This window comes from Sylvia atricapilla, chromosome 19 (genome assembly GCF_009819655.1).
Source record: "Sylvia atricapilla isolate bSylAtr1 chromosome 19, bSylAtr1.pri, whole genome shotgun sequence".
NCBI lineage: Eukaryota > Metazoa > Chordata > Aves > Passeriformes > Sylviidae > Sylvia > Sylvia atricapilla.
In genome coordinates this window covers 5,154,225-5,171,328 of record NC_089158.1, presented here as the reverse complement: position 1 = coordinate 5,171,328, position 17,104 = coordinate 5,154,225, and the positions used below count along the sequence as shown (strand labels likewise).

General features: G+C 57.8%; 1 protein-coding gene across 3 annotated transcripts in view; it reads right to left on the bottom strand.

Annotated features, from left to right (window-relative positions):
• Positions 1-228: 228 nt before the first annotated feature.
• ABCA2 (ATP binding cassette subfamily A member 2) overlaps positions 229-17,104 on the bottom strand; it is a 34,685-nt gene continuing 17,809 nt past the window's right edge. Inside the window, exons 19-49 of one of the 3 annotated variants that reach the window (XM_066332590.1) lie at positions 16,831-17,035; positions 16,207-16,371; positions 15,718-15,901; positions 15,211-15,423; positions 14,697-14,893; positions 14,434-14,616; positions 13,840-14,024; positions 13,629-13,749; positions 12,621-12,908; positions 11,354-11,572; positions 11,099-11,201; positions 10,422-10,747; positions 9,755-9,968; positions 9,473-9,578; positions 9,089-9,200; positions 8,605-8,665; positions 8,174-8,348; positions 7,985-8,100; positions 7,376-7,523; positions 7,043-7,166; positions 6,078-6,210; positions 5,787-5,904; positions 5,475-5,653; positions 5,030-5,171; positions 4,557-4,691; positions 4,277-4,380; positions 3,931-4,023; positions 3,533-3,635; positions 3,261-3,398; positions 2,846-3,052; positions 229-2,615 (exon numbers count right to left, since the gene is read on the bottom strand). In XM_066332590.1, coding sequence (XP_066188687.1) covers positions 2,580-2,615; positions 2,846-3,052; positions 3,261-3,398; positions 3,533-3,635; positions 3,931-4,023; positions 4,277-4,380; positions 4,557-4,691; positions 5,030-5,171; positions 5,475-5,653; positions 5,787-5,904; positions 6,078-6,210; positions 7,043-7,166; positions 7,376-7,523; positions 7,985-8,100; positions 8,174-8,348; positions 8,605-8,665; positions 9,089-9,200; positions 9,473-9,578; positions 9,755-9,968; positions 10,422-10,747; positions 11,099-11,201; positions 11,354-11,572; positions 12,621-12,908; positions 13,629-13,749; positions 13,840-14,024; positions 14,434-14,616; positions 14,697-14,893; positions 15,211-15,423; positions 15,718-15,901; positions 16,207-16,371; positions 16,831-17,035 — 4,833 coding nt within the window. In that variant the 3' untranslated portion in view covers positions 229-2,579. The remainder of the gene's footprint in view (positions 2,616-2,845; positions 3,053-3,260; positions 3,399-3,532; positions 3,636-3,930; positions 4,024-4,276; positions 4,381-4,556; positions 4,692-5,029; positions 5,172-5,474; positions 5,654-5,786; positions 5,905-6,077; positions 6,211-7,042; positions 7,167-7,375; positions 7,524-7,984; positions 8,101-8,173; positions 8,349-8,604; positions 8,666-9,088; positions 9,201-9,472; positions 9,579-9,754; positions 9,969-10,421; positions 10,748-11,098; positions 11,202-11,353; positions 11,573-12,620; positions 12,909-13,628; positions 13,750-13,839; positions 14,025-14,433; positions 14,617-14,696; positions 14,894-15,210; positions 15,424-15,717; positions 15,902-16,206; positions 16,372-16,830; positions 17,036-17,104) is intronic. The other 2 variants (XM_066332592.1, XM_066332591.1) reach the window with 2 other exon arrangements.

Genomic DNA, 17,104 nt, shown 5'->3' with positions numbered 1-17,104 from the left:
TGGTGGCATTGCCAGCTGCTGCCACTTCGGACAGTACCCCCAGCCACCCCACACTGCCTGAATGATGACAAGCACTGGGCACAGACTTGTGTTGTGCCCAGCACTCCTTGCCCCTAGCAGGATCCTGCACCCCCACGCTGGGCACTGCCACTCTCCCCCTCAGACCCCACCCTCCCAGGCACCCAGCCCTGCCATTCCCCCCATGCCCAACTACACAGCCTCAATGGATCCAGTTATTACTTTTTATTTAAAACGATCATTATTTTCACATTTCATTTTCTTTTTGTTTGGTAGCAATATACAGGCAGCTCCAAGACGTCCCCACCCCCAGGGGCCCCTGCCTGGGGCTGAGCATGGCACCGGCACTATGCCCGCGGCTGGTGGCCAAGGACGTGCAGGGGGAGGCAAGGCCAGAAGCGGGGCCAAACTCAACAAAGTGAACAGTGTTAAAGCAGCAGCCACCCCTGTCCTGGGACAATGCCATGGGGTGCTACCTTCCTGCTCCCACCCTTGGAGTGACTCTAGCAGTGACTGTGCCCAGGCAGCCCTAAGCCCAGGGCAGGGAGGCCACCATGGCCACACAGGCTGTATGGGCACCTCCACTAACCCTCAGAAGCCATGGGGATGATGGCATGGTGGCAGGGGGAAGACTGAGTGGACAGGGAAGACACTCTGTGACTGGGGTGCCAGTGCCCATCTAGAGCCTGGAGCAAGAGTGTAGTGTACCAGGATAAAGCCCAGAGCACAGCAGCACTTCCCACCCTGGAGTGCCCCAGGGTGCCACCATGGTGACAGCTGGGGACTCAAGGATGACACTGTCCCCTCTCTCTGATGGCAAAGGGCAAGCTTTTGAGCTGGCTTGCCCCCAGCCTCCCCTGGGGAAAGCAGAGTGTGGCCAGCATAGGAGCAGGGGCATGCTGGTGGGGGCTGCCCCCCTGTGCCCTCCACCCCATCCCAGATCCAGCTAGTTTCCCATATGCCATTAAAAAAAATATGGTCTGAAAAATCTGAAAATAGAACTTCTTCCCCCAGTTTCCCCCCTATTGAAAATACTGTATATTGTATCACAATCTATAGCAGATGGTATATGGGGCTGATGGGACCAAGGGGCATAGGGACAGTTGAGGTCAGGCCCTGCTCCTGTGCCCAAGTGGGGCCATAGCCAGCCTCTCCCCACCTCCCATGGCAGCCACCTGAGGTGCCTGGTGCTGCTCAGGGCCTCCAGCCAAGCCTGTGCCAGGGAGGCAGAGAGGACATCAGAGCACACAGGGCAGATGGACCATGGGTGCTCCCCAGGAAGGTGCATGGCTACCCTGGGGTATTGCCAAAAGACTATGGCACCCAGCAGTGAGGGGTGGGGTCAGCATCACAGACCCTGCTGCCACCCCATCTCCAGGCACAGCTGCAGCTTGTTGAGAGCTGCAGGAATCAGCCATAGCCCCTGTGGGTGACAAGGCAGCAGGACCCTCTGCAAAAAGGAGGGGCGCTGCTGGCTGAGGGTGTAGCCGCTGCTGGCCAGTGACTCTGCCAGTCCCACTACTACAGTCCCTCCTTCCCTCCCCACCACCCCAGGCACCATTGCCAGGCTGTGCTGGCACCCACCCGGACTGTCCTGACCTCGTACCTCAAGGCCACCTCACTAGAAGCTTCCAAAGCCACCCTGGGGTGTGGCAACCCCTCTCCAGTACCACCAGTGACCCAACAATAAAACCTAGTGCAGGTGGTTCCTGTACAGGGCTGGACACTGAGGAACAAGTGTCAGGGCAAGAGCGATGTGGAAAGGGACACAGCAGAAAGGTGGCAGAGCTGCAGCAAGTGGAGGAAGCAAGTGGTGAGGGCAGGCAGGAGGCAGTGCACTTGAGGGTGAGGGACATGATTAGGGGCAGAGGGGAGAAACAGCTGTTGCCAGCATGTGAAATACCCTGTGAAATACCCCTCTGCCCCCACCATGTGCCTCTGCAATAGCACTGCTGCATGGGGATGAAGCCAGTGTCCAAGGCCAGGCAGGGCCGGGGTGAACGGACCCCAGGGTGGGCAAGATGTACCAGTGGGGCTGAGACCCTCAGTGACATCCCACCGGTGACAGAAATCGGTCATGGGTGAAGCACCAGAGCACCTGCCCCAGTAATGCCCAGGGCAGCATCAGCCAGGGGTGATGTGGAAGCAGCCATCCTTCTTCTAGCTCCATGGGGCCAGGCCTGGGGGGTTACACACAACCAAGGGTCCCCAGAGTGAGTGCGACATAGGTGTCCAAAGGCACTGCTCACAGGCATGTGTCTCTGCCCCAAAGTGTGTGGGGCTGGCAGTGCTGGCACCAAGCCATGTCCTTTCCTTCACAGTCTCCATCCACGGCATGTTGAGGACCATGCCCCCAGGCACCACGCAGTGATGCTGCTCTGGAGCTGAAGGGGGAAAAAGCCACACCAGTGGTGGCTTGCAAGGTCCACCCAGGCATTGCTGTACCCACTGTGTCCTCCCTGGCGTGTGGCTCCGGCTGCGGCAACTCCGCTCCACAGGGCAAAGGGAGGGAAAGGCCAAAAGGGTTTGGTGGCTTGACAGCATGGTTGTCCCCCCGGGTCTCAGCACAGCGTGTCCGTGTTGAAGGAGAGCTGAGCCTGAGCAGGGAGAGACAGGCACGGCTCAGGGGCTGCACACTCAGTCAGCACACCCAGGATGTCTGGCACAATTGGCAGAGCAGATACCTCTCCAAGAGAGCCCCCACCCATCCCGGGCCCAGCCCTGCTCCACTGTGTCACCTTTGTGGTGTCACAGCACCCAGTCTCAGGGCACATGGCATGGACTCAGGTGGGACCAGGAACACTCAGATATGGGAACAACCTCTCACCCTCTCCTCCTCAAAGCTGATGAGTCCTTCGTCATCAGTCTCCAGGTCCTCCTGCTCCTCCACCACAAGGGCCCGCAGCTCAGTGGGGGTGGTGCGGGGGCGCAGCAGACTCAGCACACGCTCCAGGGGTGACTGAAGGACACAGCTGGGGCTGGTCTCCTGCTGCTCCAGGTTGTCACTTTGCTTCTTGGCAAAATTCACAAACACCTGAGGAGGAAGAGGCAGGGGACTAAGGTATTTGCAGGCACCTCCATCCCATGCTTGCCAGGTCAGGACCCAGTGCATCCTGCTCTGCGGTGGCTGTCACCATGTTCCTCATCTAGCTCCAACTCCTGCCCCAAAGGCAGATCCTGCCTGGCACTTTGTCACTCCCTGGGGACAAGCATCCAGCTGCCCATGCTGTCCCCAGTCTTACATTGTCCAGCGTGGTTTGGCTGACAGAGTAGTCTTCAATGCCCAGCACATCCACCACTTGCTCCATCTTGCTGAAGATCTGTGCCAGCGAGATCTGGTCCGACTTCAGCTGGTACTGGGCCTTAGTGTGATGACGCTCCTGGAGGGTGGTCACAGAGGGCTGGTGAGGGCACCGAGCCTTCACTCCTGGACTCCCTTCACCTCATGGAGGATGAAGGCTGCTCGTGCCCTGAGGGCTGGCAGGGGACAGCATGGCCACCATGGGCAGCTCACCTTGAGGACAGCCTCAGGGAAGTTACGGTTGAAGAACCTCACCACTTCCTTGACATTGAGGCTGGACTTGGTGCGCACTGTGATCATGTAGCCATCACCGAACCTGCACAGGAACAAGGAACCTCATGAGGACCTGTCCCCTCATCTGCACTTCCATGACACGATGGAAGGGAACAATGCTCTCAGGCAGCCACTACTGGACACCAGGCCAGTGTCGGGGCACTTCAGTGACCCTGTTCCCTGCCCACCTCTAAAGCAGCATCCACAAAGAGGGCTGGTATCTTGTCATGGATGCCACACTGTCACCCAACCATAGGGATCCAGCCCCCTCCTGCCCAGCAGCACACACAGGCTGCTGGGCCTCATGCAGGCATATTGAGCTCCTGCCAGGCCCTTACCTGTTCTTCAGGTGCTGAATGCTGCCGAGACACTTGAGCCGCCCGTTCACCATGATGGCCAGGCGGGTGCAGAGGGCCTCACACTCCTCCATGCTGGGATGACAAGGGAGGGTTCAGCGGGGGACATGGGAATACAATGCCAGGGCTATAGTGGGTGGAGAGTTGGGCCTCCCAGGGCATCACCCAAGTGCTGTAGCCCCACCACCACAGATGAGAGAAGGTAACAGAGGGTGTCCCAGGCTCCCCCTGCCCCTACCAAATTCCCTGGGGATTGGGGAGCCCTCTCCCTCCCACACAGCATCTCAGGTGCTTGAAGGCATCATGGGCACAAAACCTCCCCCCAGACCTGTGAGACGTGAGCACCACGGAGCGACCCGTTTTGATGACATCCAGGATGAGGTTCCAGAGGAAGCGCCGTGCCTTGGGGTCCATCCCTGTGGTTGGCTCATCCTGGGGGACAGAGAGCACTCTCACACATGCCAGCCCTGGGAGGGACCCTGCCACTCCCTTCCTGTCCTGAGTCCAGCTCAGGCCACCATCCCACACTCCAGGAGATGCGTGGCGTGTGGTGAAGCAGGGGGTGAGCACCTCCCACCCGGGGTCTTCTATCTACCCTCAGGGCGCACCAGGAAGATGAAGGCTGGGTATCCGATGAGTGCGATGGCTGTGGATAGCTTCCTCTTGTTGCCCCCACTGTAGGTGCTTGCAGGCTTGTCTGCATACTTGGTCAACTCCAGCTTCTTCAGTGCCCACTTGACCACCTGCAAGGCATGGGGGACTGCAGTAATCCTGCCAAGGCCACGGGGCTGGCAGAGCAGGCAGGGGTTGGGCTCCCTGGTATGTCAGCTGCCAAGGGGACTACAAGCCATGTGCCAATCAGGGGAGCCCCATGGCAGACCCCGCCACAGCCATGAGCACTGGTGGGGACCTGCGAGTGCATGTGCCTGGCCCTGGCAGCCCATGTGGGCACACTGCCAGGGTGCCACTGCCATGAGAGCAGCAGCACTGGCTCAGGCTGCCACTGCTGCCCAGTGAGATACCATCCCTGCGGCACAGCACCAGCCTCTGCATGCTGCCAACTGCTTGCCCAGAGCCCTACCCGCTCCTCATCCTTCCAGGGGATGCCACGCAGGCGGGTGTAGAGCTCCAGGTGCTCCTGGGCCGTCAGCTCATCAAAAAGCGCATCGAACTGGGGGCAGTAGCCCAAGCTCTGCTGGACCTGCAGGAGCTCCTTCAGGATGCTGTGGGAGAGGATTGAGGGTTTGTGGGAAGAAGGAATCTTCTTGTGAGAACTGCTGCTGAGCCCCCTTTCACATGCCTTTACACTGGCATGGAGCACCTTCCCCCAGGTAAAAACCCACTGAGCAGCTCAGCACAGGGCCACTGTCTCTTGCCACACATCCCAGCTTGATGGCCACCCAAGAGGACACAAGGCTGCAGAATCCCACTAGGAAACACAAACTCACTCACGCTACTTTATCCTGGGGGCCCTCCAAGCAGACCCCAGCCCCAGGAAAGCAGGCAGCCCCCAGGCCCCCACCTACCTGTGTCCATTAATGAAGGCCTCTCCACCCGTGGTGCTCTCATCCCCTGTCAGCATCTTGAATGTCGTGGTCTTGCCTGCACCGTTGACGCCCAGCAGCCCAAAGCATTCCCCGGGGCGCACACCCACACACAGCCGGTCCACAGCCAAGATGCGCCCAATCTTGCGGGACTTGTACACCTAGTGGGGAAAGGGGAAGGTGGAGGAGAAGGTGGACTCAGCCCACCAGGAGCCACCTGGACCCGCTGCCCCACCCACATCCCTGGGCTGGGGTGGTCCCAAGAGTCTCCTTGCAGCCTGATGCAGCCCCCACCTTTGTGAGGTTCTCGATCTTTAGCATGTCATTGTCAGCATCACCACGCAGGACCCGGTGCCTCTCATTGGCCACATCAATGTCATCCTCGATGGGTTTGGTGGAGACGGGCAGGCGCCTGTGGGAGGGGGCAGAGGCAGGAGGGAATGTGGGACCAGGAGCTGCATCCCTGACAGGCCCAGGCAGCTCCCACTCAACACTGCCAGAAGGGCAGCCTGAAGCTCAAGGGTCCTAATGGCAAATCTTTACCCCATGGCCAGCCCCAACATCCCTGCCCTGGGCCACACTCACTGAGGCTTTCGGAAGAAGTTGTACTGGCACATAATGGTGATGAAGAAGCCAACAAAGCCTTCAATTGTCATGGCAACAAGCCCCCGTGTCACGATGTCCCATTCGAAGGGTGATTTCATTTTATCAAACTGCCCTGAATAGGAGGAAGAGGAGAGAGCAGCTGGAGACACCTTCCCATGGGGACAGCTTGGTTGTACCTCCTGAGCTGACCCATAACAATGACACTGCTCCCATGTTTGCCCACCACAGCTCCCTGAGCTGGTCACAACACAATTCCCTCTCAGAGCATGGGTGCTGTGGAAATCATCTTGCAAGTTTTCAACCTCAGTAGGATGAATCAACCCAACTGAGAGTGGAATCAGAGGGATTTGTCAAATCCTGACCCAAAATCGTCCCTCGTGATGCCAGCAGCACCTGGGTTATGTACAGAAGCTGCTCAAAAAACAGAGGAGGAGCTTCTGAGGTCAGGATGAAGCTGTAAGTGGCAAAAGGTTTGTGATAGTTGGGCAGTGCAGCCCCCAAGAGGCCTGTCTGGAAGGAGAGTCCCTGCAACTCCCATCCCTCCTGTCACAGCACAGACCCACCATGGCCCACCACAGTTACACTATGTCCCCACTCAGATCCACCACAGCCTCACCATGGCCCAACACAGGCAGTGTGCAGCAGCAGAACCACACACCTCTGTCAGGTGCCCTGTCAGAGCTCACACCCTCTTCTCCCTATGGGGCTGCTATTTGGGATGGCCCAAGGATCCTATTTCAGCAACACTAGCACCCTGCCACAGCTGACCCTCAGCCATGGCTTTTTCTGTGCCCTCTCTAGTCCACTCCGTTGGCTTTTTGCTCCAGGTTGCTGTGGGTCCCAAGACACCACCATGGGGCAGGCAGAGGGGGTGTACCAGCATCATGGTCCTCTCCAGCCCCACATGCCCTGGAGCAAGGAAGGGAGAGAACAAGCAGCCATACCAATCTTGGCATAGTACTCATTGATGTATTCATTGTAGGCCATCTCCATCAGGCCATGGCCCAGGTTGTAGTTAGGGAACACGAGGAAGCAGCTCTTCAGGTAGCTGTTCACCACCTTCAGGTCCTGTGGGGACAGCAGAGAGGACAAAACCATCAAACAACCCTGAGTGAGTGGTAGGATCAAGATCCCCAAGATTTAGCCCAGTCAGGTCTCATGGCTGATCCTGCTAGAAACAGACATCCTGAGGGGTCCCTCCCAGCTTGAGCTGCCCAACAAACAGACGTCAGCATCTCCCTTCCCAGTGACCCTCAGCAGAGCTGAGAATGCTGTACCTTGTCGTGCTCAAAGAGCTGCAGCAGGAACGTCGCGACAGTGGCTGTGATGCCAATGAAGAGGTTGATGACGATGAGGAAGACGTAAGCAGAGCTGGGCACCTCAAACCAGAAGGAGGCTGGGTACATGATCGGGGTTATGGACCAGCTGGGGAGGTGAGAAGAAAAAGCACACATCAGTATGGCAGCAGAGGGGCCCCCAGCCTTGGGACAGTCCATTTCCATCCTGCTGTTCCCAGGCTCCCCCATCCCAGCCCTCACAAGCCACTGCACCCCAACCAGCTATGGGAGCTGCAGAACATCACAGAACGGTTTGGATTGGAAAGGACCTTTCAAGGTCATCTAATCCAGTCCCTGGCTATGGGCAGGGACACCTTTGACTAGTGCCCCAAGCTGTCTAACCTGGCCTTGAACGCTTCCAAGAATAGGGCAGCCACAGCTTCCCTGGGCAACCTGTGCCAGGGCCTCACCACCCCCACTATGAAAAATTTCTTCTTAATATCTGGTCTAAATGTCTATCTAAAATGTCTATCTTATTGTTTTCGTTGAAAACCACCACCCTACAACACATCCCCAGTGCCTTCTGACCACCCTTTCTCAGCAACATACCCGTAGAGCAGGAAGAGGGAGAGGACAGCAGGGAAGTTGGTGGGAGAGGTATATGCTGGGAGGTCAAACACGAACAGGATGATGATACAGCATGTGGCTGGCACCAGGTAGTTTAGCTGGAAAAGACAGAAACTTCTGTGACTGCGCAGCCCCAGAGGCTTGGCCAGTGGGGCCACGTGTCCTGCTTACCATGTCCCACATGTAGTTGGCCAACCAGTAGATGACGGGGTCACAGCCACTCACAAACTGCAGGTGTTTGGCCTTGGTGGCCTTTTCAGCCACCAGGAATACCACAAAGCTGGCTGGGACGAAGGACATGGCCACGATGATGAAGATGGCGATCACCACATCTGTGCCTTGCAGGCTGGATGGGGAGTAAGGAGAGCAGGGACTCCATCACCCTCAGTTGCTTGGGCAAGGGCCACCCACCCTGGTGTGGTTCAGTCACTGTGCACAGAGCAGGGCATGGCACAGGGACCCCCACATCACAGCCACCCTGTCCCTCCCCATCATGCAGCCTGCAGAGGAGAAGCCTCGGCCTTCCCCTGCAATCACCAGCAAAAAGCCCCCTACCTCCCATGGGACAGCCACCCTCCCTCAGCCACCCTCCTTGGACCTACAGGTAATCCAGGGACAGGCTGGCACTCGTTTTGTTCATGGGGTGATTGGTGACTGTGATGCCTGCAACAATGACCAAGAAGAAACATGGAAGCATGAAAACTGGCTTGGGACACAGACCCCTGTCCCCAGTCTGCCTAGTCCTGGCTCTGAGCAGGATGGCTTTCCACCCTGAAGCTCAGCAGGAGCTGGGCTCTCTGAAGCAACTCAGCACCTCAAAGCCAAGCCCCTCCTCACTGGAGAGGCACCCTTGGACATGTCACAAGCCCAGGCACTTTCAGGCAGCACTTTGGGACATTCTAGCCCAGGCCTGATAAAGAGCTCATCCCAGCTCTCATATCTCAGATCTGAGGTGTGTGAACCCGTTCCAGCTGGACACTATCCTGCTTGACCCAAGGTGTCCACGTGCACTTTGAAGCCTGGTTGAACCATGCCCTAATGCTGTTCCTGACATGCTCCTGCCCTCAAATGCCTCCAGATCCTCACCATAGGCAGCAGGGTTGCCCTTGCTCTTGGGCAGGTTGGCTCTCAGGATGGCATTGTTGAGGGCATTGAGGTAAGTGGGCATGCTGTGGTAGCCCTTGTTGTTGTAGAAAACCTGGAGAAGGAGAGAGAAACAGTGAGAGATGGCAAGAGAGATGGGCCCAGAGATGTACTGGGAGGGAGGGATAGGATGGGATGGACAGCCAGCCACAGGGCAGGTGTCCTGTGCTCAAGGCTGTGGGGAGGTCACTGCTGACTGTGCTGGGCCAGACCTGCTGACCATTTCCCCATGGCTGAAGCTTCCCAAAGCACTTGGAGAGCTATGCAGCAAGCAGTCCCAAGGGTCCCCACCTATCTCCCCTGTGCTGAGGGGCAGTGCTGTCCCACCTGGGCCGTTCTCCGCACAGCGATCTTGCGCACTGTGGCCGGAGTCCTGACTCCAAAGGAGGCTGGGATGGACTTCTGGATGTTTCCAAACGTGAGTGCCCCATACCTGTGGGACAAGGCACTGCTGTGGAAGCTGCAACTGCTGTCCCCCACCTCCAGGGATGGAACTATGCTTGAGCATGTTGCTGACTCCAGCCGGCACGCTGAGGCAGGTGTACCCAGGCCCCTGGTTCTCCCCCCAGCTCTATGTGCAGAGCAGACCCTCCCAGCCTCCTCTCTTACCTGTGCAGCCGGAAGCGGTCCGAGGTGTAGAGCAGATACTCAGACACGTTGCGCCCTGTGATGTCTGTCAGGATGTCCCCTGTCACCACCTTCATCTGTGGAGGATGGCCCCCCACACCACTAGGGCAGGAGAAGCCGGTCCCCTGCATGGAGCATGTGCACTTGATGGGCTCATGGATGATGCGGGGCAGGGCAGGGGCTGATGTCACGGTCCCTGAAGAGCAGAAGGGGTGGCTCACAGCCAGGCTCCTGCCTGCCCCAGCTGGTGGGGACAGCATGAGGGTTGGGTGGCTGACCAGGTAGGGTCCTGGTGACCCAGAGACTGACATGCAAAAAGCTTTGGGGGGACAGAGATTCAGAGACGAGCCATGAGGTATGGCTGGAGAAAGAACAAGCTGGGGACCACATCCAGCAAAGGTGATGCAAGGCTGACCACAGGGCTTTGTGACAGTGTCACCATCCAAAGGGCTCTATTGGCATGGCTGGGGCTGAAGGGGGACTGTTTGAGGGCCAAAGCCACAAGTTCAGCCCAACAAAGCCCTGCTGTGCAGCCAGGCCAGACTAACAGGTACTCCCAAGGGTCCCTGCAGCCACTTCTGTGAGGGGAGGGATCATCTCCCTGCTGGAGACAAATCCCAGACACAAGAGCACCCAGCATAGGTGATACCTTTAACAGTGGAGAAGGTTGTGGAGTTCCAGGCATGGAGCAAGTCCTCATCCACTGACATGGGGTAGTCAGAGGGAGCAGGGGATGGAGGTGGCGGCACGAAGTTGGAAAGCGGAAGGCCCTGGGTGAAGGAGTCGATGCACATGGCACCAAAGTACTTGGCTGCCAGCATTTTGGACTCATTGCTGTTGAGGTTGAGGGTTTGCATGGGCTGGTCCAGTGTGTTGTTGAAGGGTGTCTTGAGCACACAGGTGGCCCCCACACCAGAAGGCAGATGGAAAGTGTTCACCAGCTGCTGAGGGCTTGCATCGGGAGATAGCCTGATGCTGCAGGAGCAAGGAGGAGCAGGAGACAGATCTCAGCACAGTGGCCATCTTCTGGGACCTCCCTGAGGCCATGGCACTTATCATGAACACCCACAACTTGTGCCTGGCATCACTGAGCTGCTAGTCAATGTCAGGGCTGGCACACCTCCCAGAGACACCCTAGCCAGGACAGAGACTGCTTTCTGTCAGAGGACACAGCACCAGCCAGCTCTGCTCCAAGCCTGAGCCAGCCCTGGCACTAGGCCTGCTGTGGGCTGCCCTCCCCACTTGCCCCCTGTTGCAGTCCCATGGATGGAGACAGGGATGGGCCTTGGGCATGGGGGGCTGGTCACCAGCGGTGGCAGCTCTCACCGGTACTCACGCCGCTCCTCGTTGGCGTATGGAATGAAGTTGCCCCTGGGCTGAGTGTAGTTGTGGTACTGGGATGGCGAGAGGATGAGGGGTGGTAGGTCACCTGTAGGAACAAGGATAGGAACCTGCTCATACCCAGAGCACCACTGCACACAGAGAGACTGCCCTGACCTTGTCCTCCTGCAGCCAGCGGCCACACCGGGGCAGGCAAAACAGATCACCCAGCATGCAGGTAGGTACATAGTTTGCATGCACCTATTTCGGGCACAGAGAGAGCCACAGTCATGGCCACGCAGACGAAAAAGGCAGGCAGGAGGATCTGAGAGAAGAGGGCCTTGGTGTTGCGCTTGGCGCAGTGGAAACGTTTGACGATCAGCCCATGGAACTGGCGCAGCTTCAGCCATGAGCCTTCCAGCTTGAAGCTCCCCTGACCTGCCAGGTCATGATCCTCTGCTTCTCCCTCTGCTTCTTGCTCTGGGAAGGAGAGGAACATCAGCTCTCTGGCACAGTTGCTCCCACACCAGCCTGGGCTCCCAGGAAGCTGAGCCAGATGCCCAGCCCAGCTCAGCCCCCTCAAGGGTAAGGGCAGCATCCAACCCCAGCTCTGCCACTGAGCCACAGCAGCAGTGCAGTGGGAAGCAAGTATGTGGCTGGCAGGTTCCTCTTGGCCCCAAACAGAAAATTTAAACAATTGTTAAAAAAAAAAACAAAACTGATTTGGTGCTTTTTTCTAGGACCCCTCTATTTTCCCATCAGCTCTGCCAGCTGGTGGGGGGTCAGCACAGTCAGGAACAGGGACAAGACACAAATGCAAGTCCCAGTGAGATAGTGGGAGCTCTGCCACAGCACTGCCCCAGCTCTGCCTCCCACAGCCCTGGTGGGGGGAAGAGGTGGCACATCCCTAAATTAGCCACAAGAGTTGTGAGGTAACCCAGAACACGATCTCTTGACTACAGCAATAACCTTGAGGCACCTGCCTGCACGCTCTCTATCCAGCAATCCCAGCATCCAGGCAGGGAGAGCCTTGCCCCCACTGCAAGGTATGACAGGTGAAGCCATCACCTGCAAGGTGACTCTGTGCCCAAGGACCAAGAGGAGAAACTCAACTGGTGCCAGTGTGGGAAGAGGGAATGTTAGTGGGGCAAGTCTGCAAGGTGGCACTGGAGATCCAGAAGAGGCAGACCCAACACTGGCTGCTCTCACTGGCTCCAGTGAGAGAGCTTGAGCTCCTTGGCACAAGACCCTCATGCAACACCCTACCATTATGGGGTGCAAACTTGTGGAAAGAGCCTGCTCCCAGCACCCCCACCCAGGCTGTGGCTCTCTGGGTGCTGTGTTGCTGGATGCCCCATCAGCCTCCTCCTCACAGGCTCTCATCCCAGCAGTCACAGCCACCCATCTCAGACACAACCACATACTCCGAGAGACCAGGCCAGCTCTGCCCACCCTGGGCAAACCCTCCGTGTCCCAGCTAAGTGCCTCCCCTGGCCCCTGCCGCTGGCCGGGCACCAGCGGCACCAACCTTGCAGACTGACGTTATCGGGGTCTTGCCGGTTATCGAACAGGGGCGCGTAATCCCCAAAGAATTCGGAATAAGCCCCACCTTCATCGCCGCGCACGGAGCCCACCGAGGACACTGAGCGCAGGGATGCCTGCGACTGTGCCAGCTTGGAGCAGGTCACCAGGTTGCTGAGCTCCACCTCAGGCTTCTCTGGCATGGCTGCTTCAGCCAGGGACTCCCCATTGGCTTCAGACTTTGGGCCCAGCTCAGAGGTGGGTGGCTGCAGGGCATCCTTGGATTCCTTCATGTCTGAATGAAAAAATGTGGGTTTGCCACCAGCCATGCTACTCTTCACTGCAGCATGGCACCAGCTGGGGATGGATCATATCACAGAATCACAGACTGGCTTGGGTTGGAAGGGACTTCATCTCATTCCACTCCTCTGCCTAGGGCAGGGACACCTTTTGCTAGACCAGGTTGCTCCAAGCCCCATCCAACCTGGCCTTGAACACTTCCAGGGACGGTGCATCCACAGCTCTTCTGCACAATCTGTGCCAGGTCCACACCACCCTCGCAGGAGATAATTTCCTTGTAACATCTAATCTAAACTTTTCCTCTTTTAGTTTAAAACAATTCCCCCTTGTTCTAACACTACCTGCCCTTGTAAAGTCCCTTTCTCATTTTTTCAAGCCCCTTTTAGGTACTAGAAGGTGCCATAAGTTCTCCCTGGAGCCTTCTCTTCTCCAGGTCAACACCCCCAGCTCTCCCAGCCTGGCTCCATGGTAGAGGTGCTCCAGCCCTTGGAGTATCTCTGTGGTGTCCTCTGGAGACCTGTGCTGAGGACACAAGAGCTACTCCAGGTGGGAGTAAACCCAGAGTGCAGCAGAGGCTAGCTGCACTTGGCCAGGATGGGCTCTGCTGGAAATCTCTCCACCTGGGACAGAAGACTCCTGCAGCCACCAAGCCCAGCAAGATCACACAGCCCCTCACTAGCACCAGCAGCACCTTGTGCTCCCCCAGCGCCCGTACCCACGTCACTGTTCTCCAGAGACTGGTCCTCCTCGGACACCTTCAGGAAGACCTCCTCCAGCGTGGTGTCCATCAGCCCAAAACTGGTGAGATCCAGTTCTTCTAGGCTCTGCTCCAAGTGCTGTGGGAGCAAAGTGCTGTGTGAGGAGGGCAGATTGTCCACAGTGCCACCAGCCCCTTGCCTGCCCACTCTGCCAGCCCCTGCAGGTACCTGGAAGAGCCTCTCAAAGCAGCCCTTCTTGACAGCCTCACTGGGCAGGATGTACGAGAGCTCTGTGTTGGTGTCTGAGATGAGGAGGCAGGAGGCCACGTATTTCTTGATGAACTGGGAGACACGAGGCTCAGAGCAGGGGCTGACAGAGGAGTGGCTCGGGGGGCTGTGTGGCTGACCCGGCTCTGGAGCAGAGGAACAGTACCCATCAGTCAGTTCACACATCACCTTCCACCAAGACCCAGCACACTTCCCCTACTCCCCACAGCCATAGGGGATTCCCTGTCATCCTGACTGGCCTGGGGATGACATTCTGCAATGTGGCCCACATCAGACATCTCACTGGGCAATCTACAGGCTCAACAGAACCAGCACCTGGAGACAAATGCCACTGTGTAAGGTCTGGCCAAGGACCCAGCTGGGAAAAATTAAGGCCGAGCAACGGGACCTTCTACACCCCTGCCCCCTCTCCTCTGCCCTCCATGTGACCTAAGGAGACCCAGGATGGGAGTACTTGGGTGTTGACCTCTCCTTTGCTGGGCTGAAGAAGGTGCCATCTACTCCTTTAACAAAGGGTCCCACTGCTCCCCAGACCTGTGCCATTCCTGATGTCTGACTGCTTCTTCACCACTGTTAGCTTGTAGCCATCACCATAGGTGCTCTTGAGGAACAATGGGGAACCACAGCACTTGAGCTTCCCATGGGAGATGATGGCGATGCGGTCCCCCAGCAGGTCAGCTTCATCCATGTGGTGTGTGGACAGCAAGATGGTCCTCCCTGACAGCAGCAAATAGCCTCAGCAGAGGGGCCACAGGTGCCACAGAGGAGCATGCTAGGCTCTGCCCACCTCTGCTCACCTGGCTTGTACTTGAGGATGAGGTCCCAGATGGCCCTTCGGGCATATGGGTCCACACCAGCTGTGGGCTCATCCAAGATAACAGCCCGCGACCCACCCACGAAGGCAATGGCCACCGACAGCTTCCTCTTCATGCCACCTGAGAGAGTCTGCACCTGGCAGTGCCGTTTGTTGGAGAGTTCCAGGTCCTCAATCATCCTGGGGACAGGGCAGAAGCACCAGGAATGCTGGGGGGGGCTGTTACTGGTGCCCAGTGCCTGTGGGGAGTACATAATGCCTCTTCCCCACATGGTATCTGTGGCCTTTGGCTGCTGGGACTGTCCAGCTGCAGTCAGGCTATGAGCATCTTCTGCTCACTTCCACAGCCTGGCACCCCAAGGGTGGGGAAACACTTGGTGGAACTGCTCCATGCAACACCTCTGCCACCAGATCACCCTCCATGGCATAGCCAGCAGGAAGGAGACTCCCTCATGCCAAAGGTATGGATGAAGACAAAGGAGCTGGAGGGTGCCTACTTGTCCATCTCCTTGCGGATCTCCTCCTCTGCCATGCTCTTGAGCTGTGAGTAGAACCAGAGATGCTCCTCCACTGTCAGCCTGTCAAAGAGCACGTTGTGCTGGGGACACATGCCAAGGTTCTTCCGGATCTTGTCCATCTCTGTACGGATATCGTGGCCATAGATGGTAGCAGAGCCCGATGTTGGAGGGAACAAGCCAGTGAGGATAGACCTGGATGGACAAAGAAAGGCAACCGTGTGAGGGAGCTCATATTCCTCAGTCTGGCACCAATCCCAACCACCACCTCTGGGAGCATCTGCTGGCCCCCAGGCAGAGCAGTATCAGCACAGGGCCACAAGTGTACTGCCTGTTGCATATTTGTACCAGCCCCACACCCAACACTGCTGCCCTCTGGGCATGGCACCAGCTGCCACAGGGCCCTGCAGAGACACCCTGAAGCCCCTGCCTCACACCCTGCAGCTGGCCAGAGGAACATGGTCTCTCTCTGCCTGGGCAGGCACTCACATGGTGGTGGTCTTGCCGGCACCATTGTGCCCCAGGAAGGACACGACCTGGTTCTCGTAGAGGTTGAGGCTCAGCTTGTTTAGCGCCAGCTTCTTGTCTGTCTTGTAAACTTTGGTGAGCTTGTCAATGCAGACAACCAAGGGGAGGTGGGTCGGCTCCTCCTCGATGCCCCTTGTCTCCTCTGCTGTGACAGTAGGATGGTGAGGAGCCAGGGGAGGGCAGGGAAGCCAGGCTTTGAGAGGGGCTCCCTGGGAAAGAATCAACCCGCCTCCATCCCACGGTGGCTATGCTGGCTTGTGGTCCCTTCCCTTCTGCTTCTCGCCAGTTTTCCCCCTCCCATGCCACAATGGCAGCTCCCAGAGAGGCCACAGTGCTTGGCCCAGTATCCTGCCCTGAAAAGAGCACAGGGGTCCATGGCCAAGGCAAGACCCCCATGGCAGAGCCGGGGCCACCCTTTTGCCACCCACTGCTGCTCCCTGCTGTCCTCACCCAGCCTCCGGCTCTCCATAGCACAGGCCTGATCCTCCTCCATGATGCTGAGGCGGGTGGTGCGTGACCATGGCCAGGTCCACTCCCAGGTCTCCACGCGCCCATTGCCCAGCCAGTAAGACTTCTGGAAAGGGAAGTACCAGGGCCGTGGCAGGCCGAACATGCCTGCAACCACAGCCCCAGGGAGTCAGGGCCAACTGTACACCCAGGGCCATGCAGAAGCTGCTGAGTACTGGGTCAGAGCTTGGCATGGGCATGGGGGTTTTCCCAGGTCACATCACCACTGCAGGGTAGGGGCTGTGACCACTCCAGCCAGCTGGGCTCAGGGCAGCTCTGTGGGCCGTGCTAGGAAACAAAGTCCTATTGGCCTGGGGTTACTTTTCATTGTAAAGCTCATGCTTCAGCTTTTCAATGAAAAAAACAGGGAGCAACTGAGATGCTTCTACAAGAAGGGGATAAGGGGGACTGGTATCTCAGCTGTGGACATCTGGCTTTGCTACAGCTGGCCCCTGAACTGAGATGCCTGGCTGACACCAGGAGATTAGGACACCTGGGCAGGTGTCCCCCAGGAAAGAGGCTCCTGTAAGGTCTGGGGTGCCCTCATGCCCCCCTGCCCACACGTACCCGGGTGCACAGCCTCGATGTACCACGTGAGCACCCCGTACACTATGGCATCCACAACCAGCATCATCATGGACAGCAGGAGGTTGAAGTCATCTCCTTCCACGGGTGACTGGCTGAAGGTGTGCCACTGGATACCCACGCCAGCCACCTCATACAGTGCAAAGTACTTGGAGCCCAACCCAAAGGCCGTGGTGGACATGAAGGACTGTGAAGAGGTGGAGGGAAGGGAATGGGAGGTCAGCAGGAACCACAGGCCAGCTCCAGAGAACACACT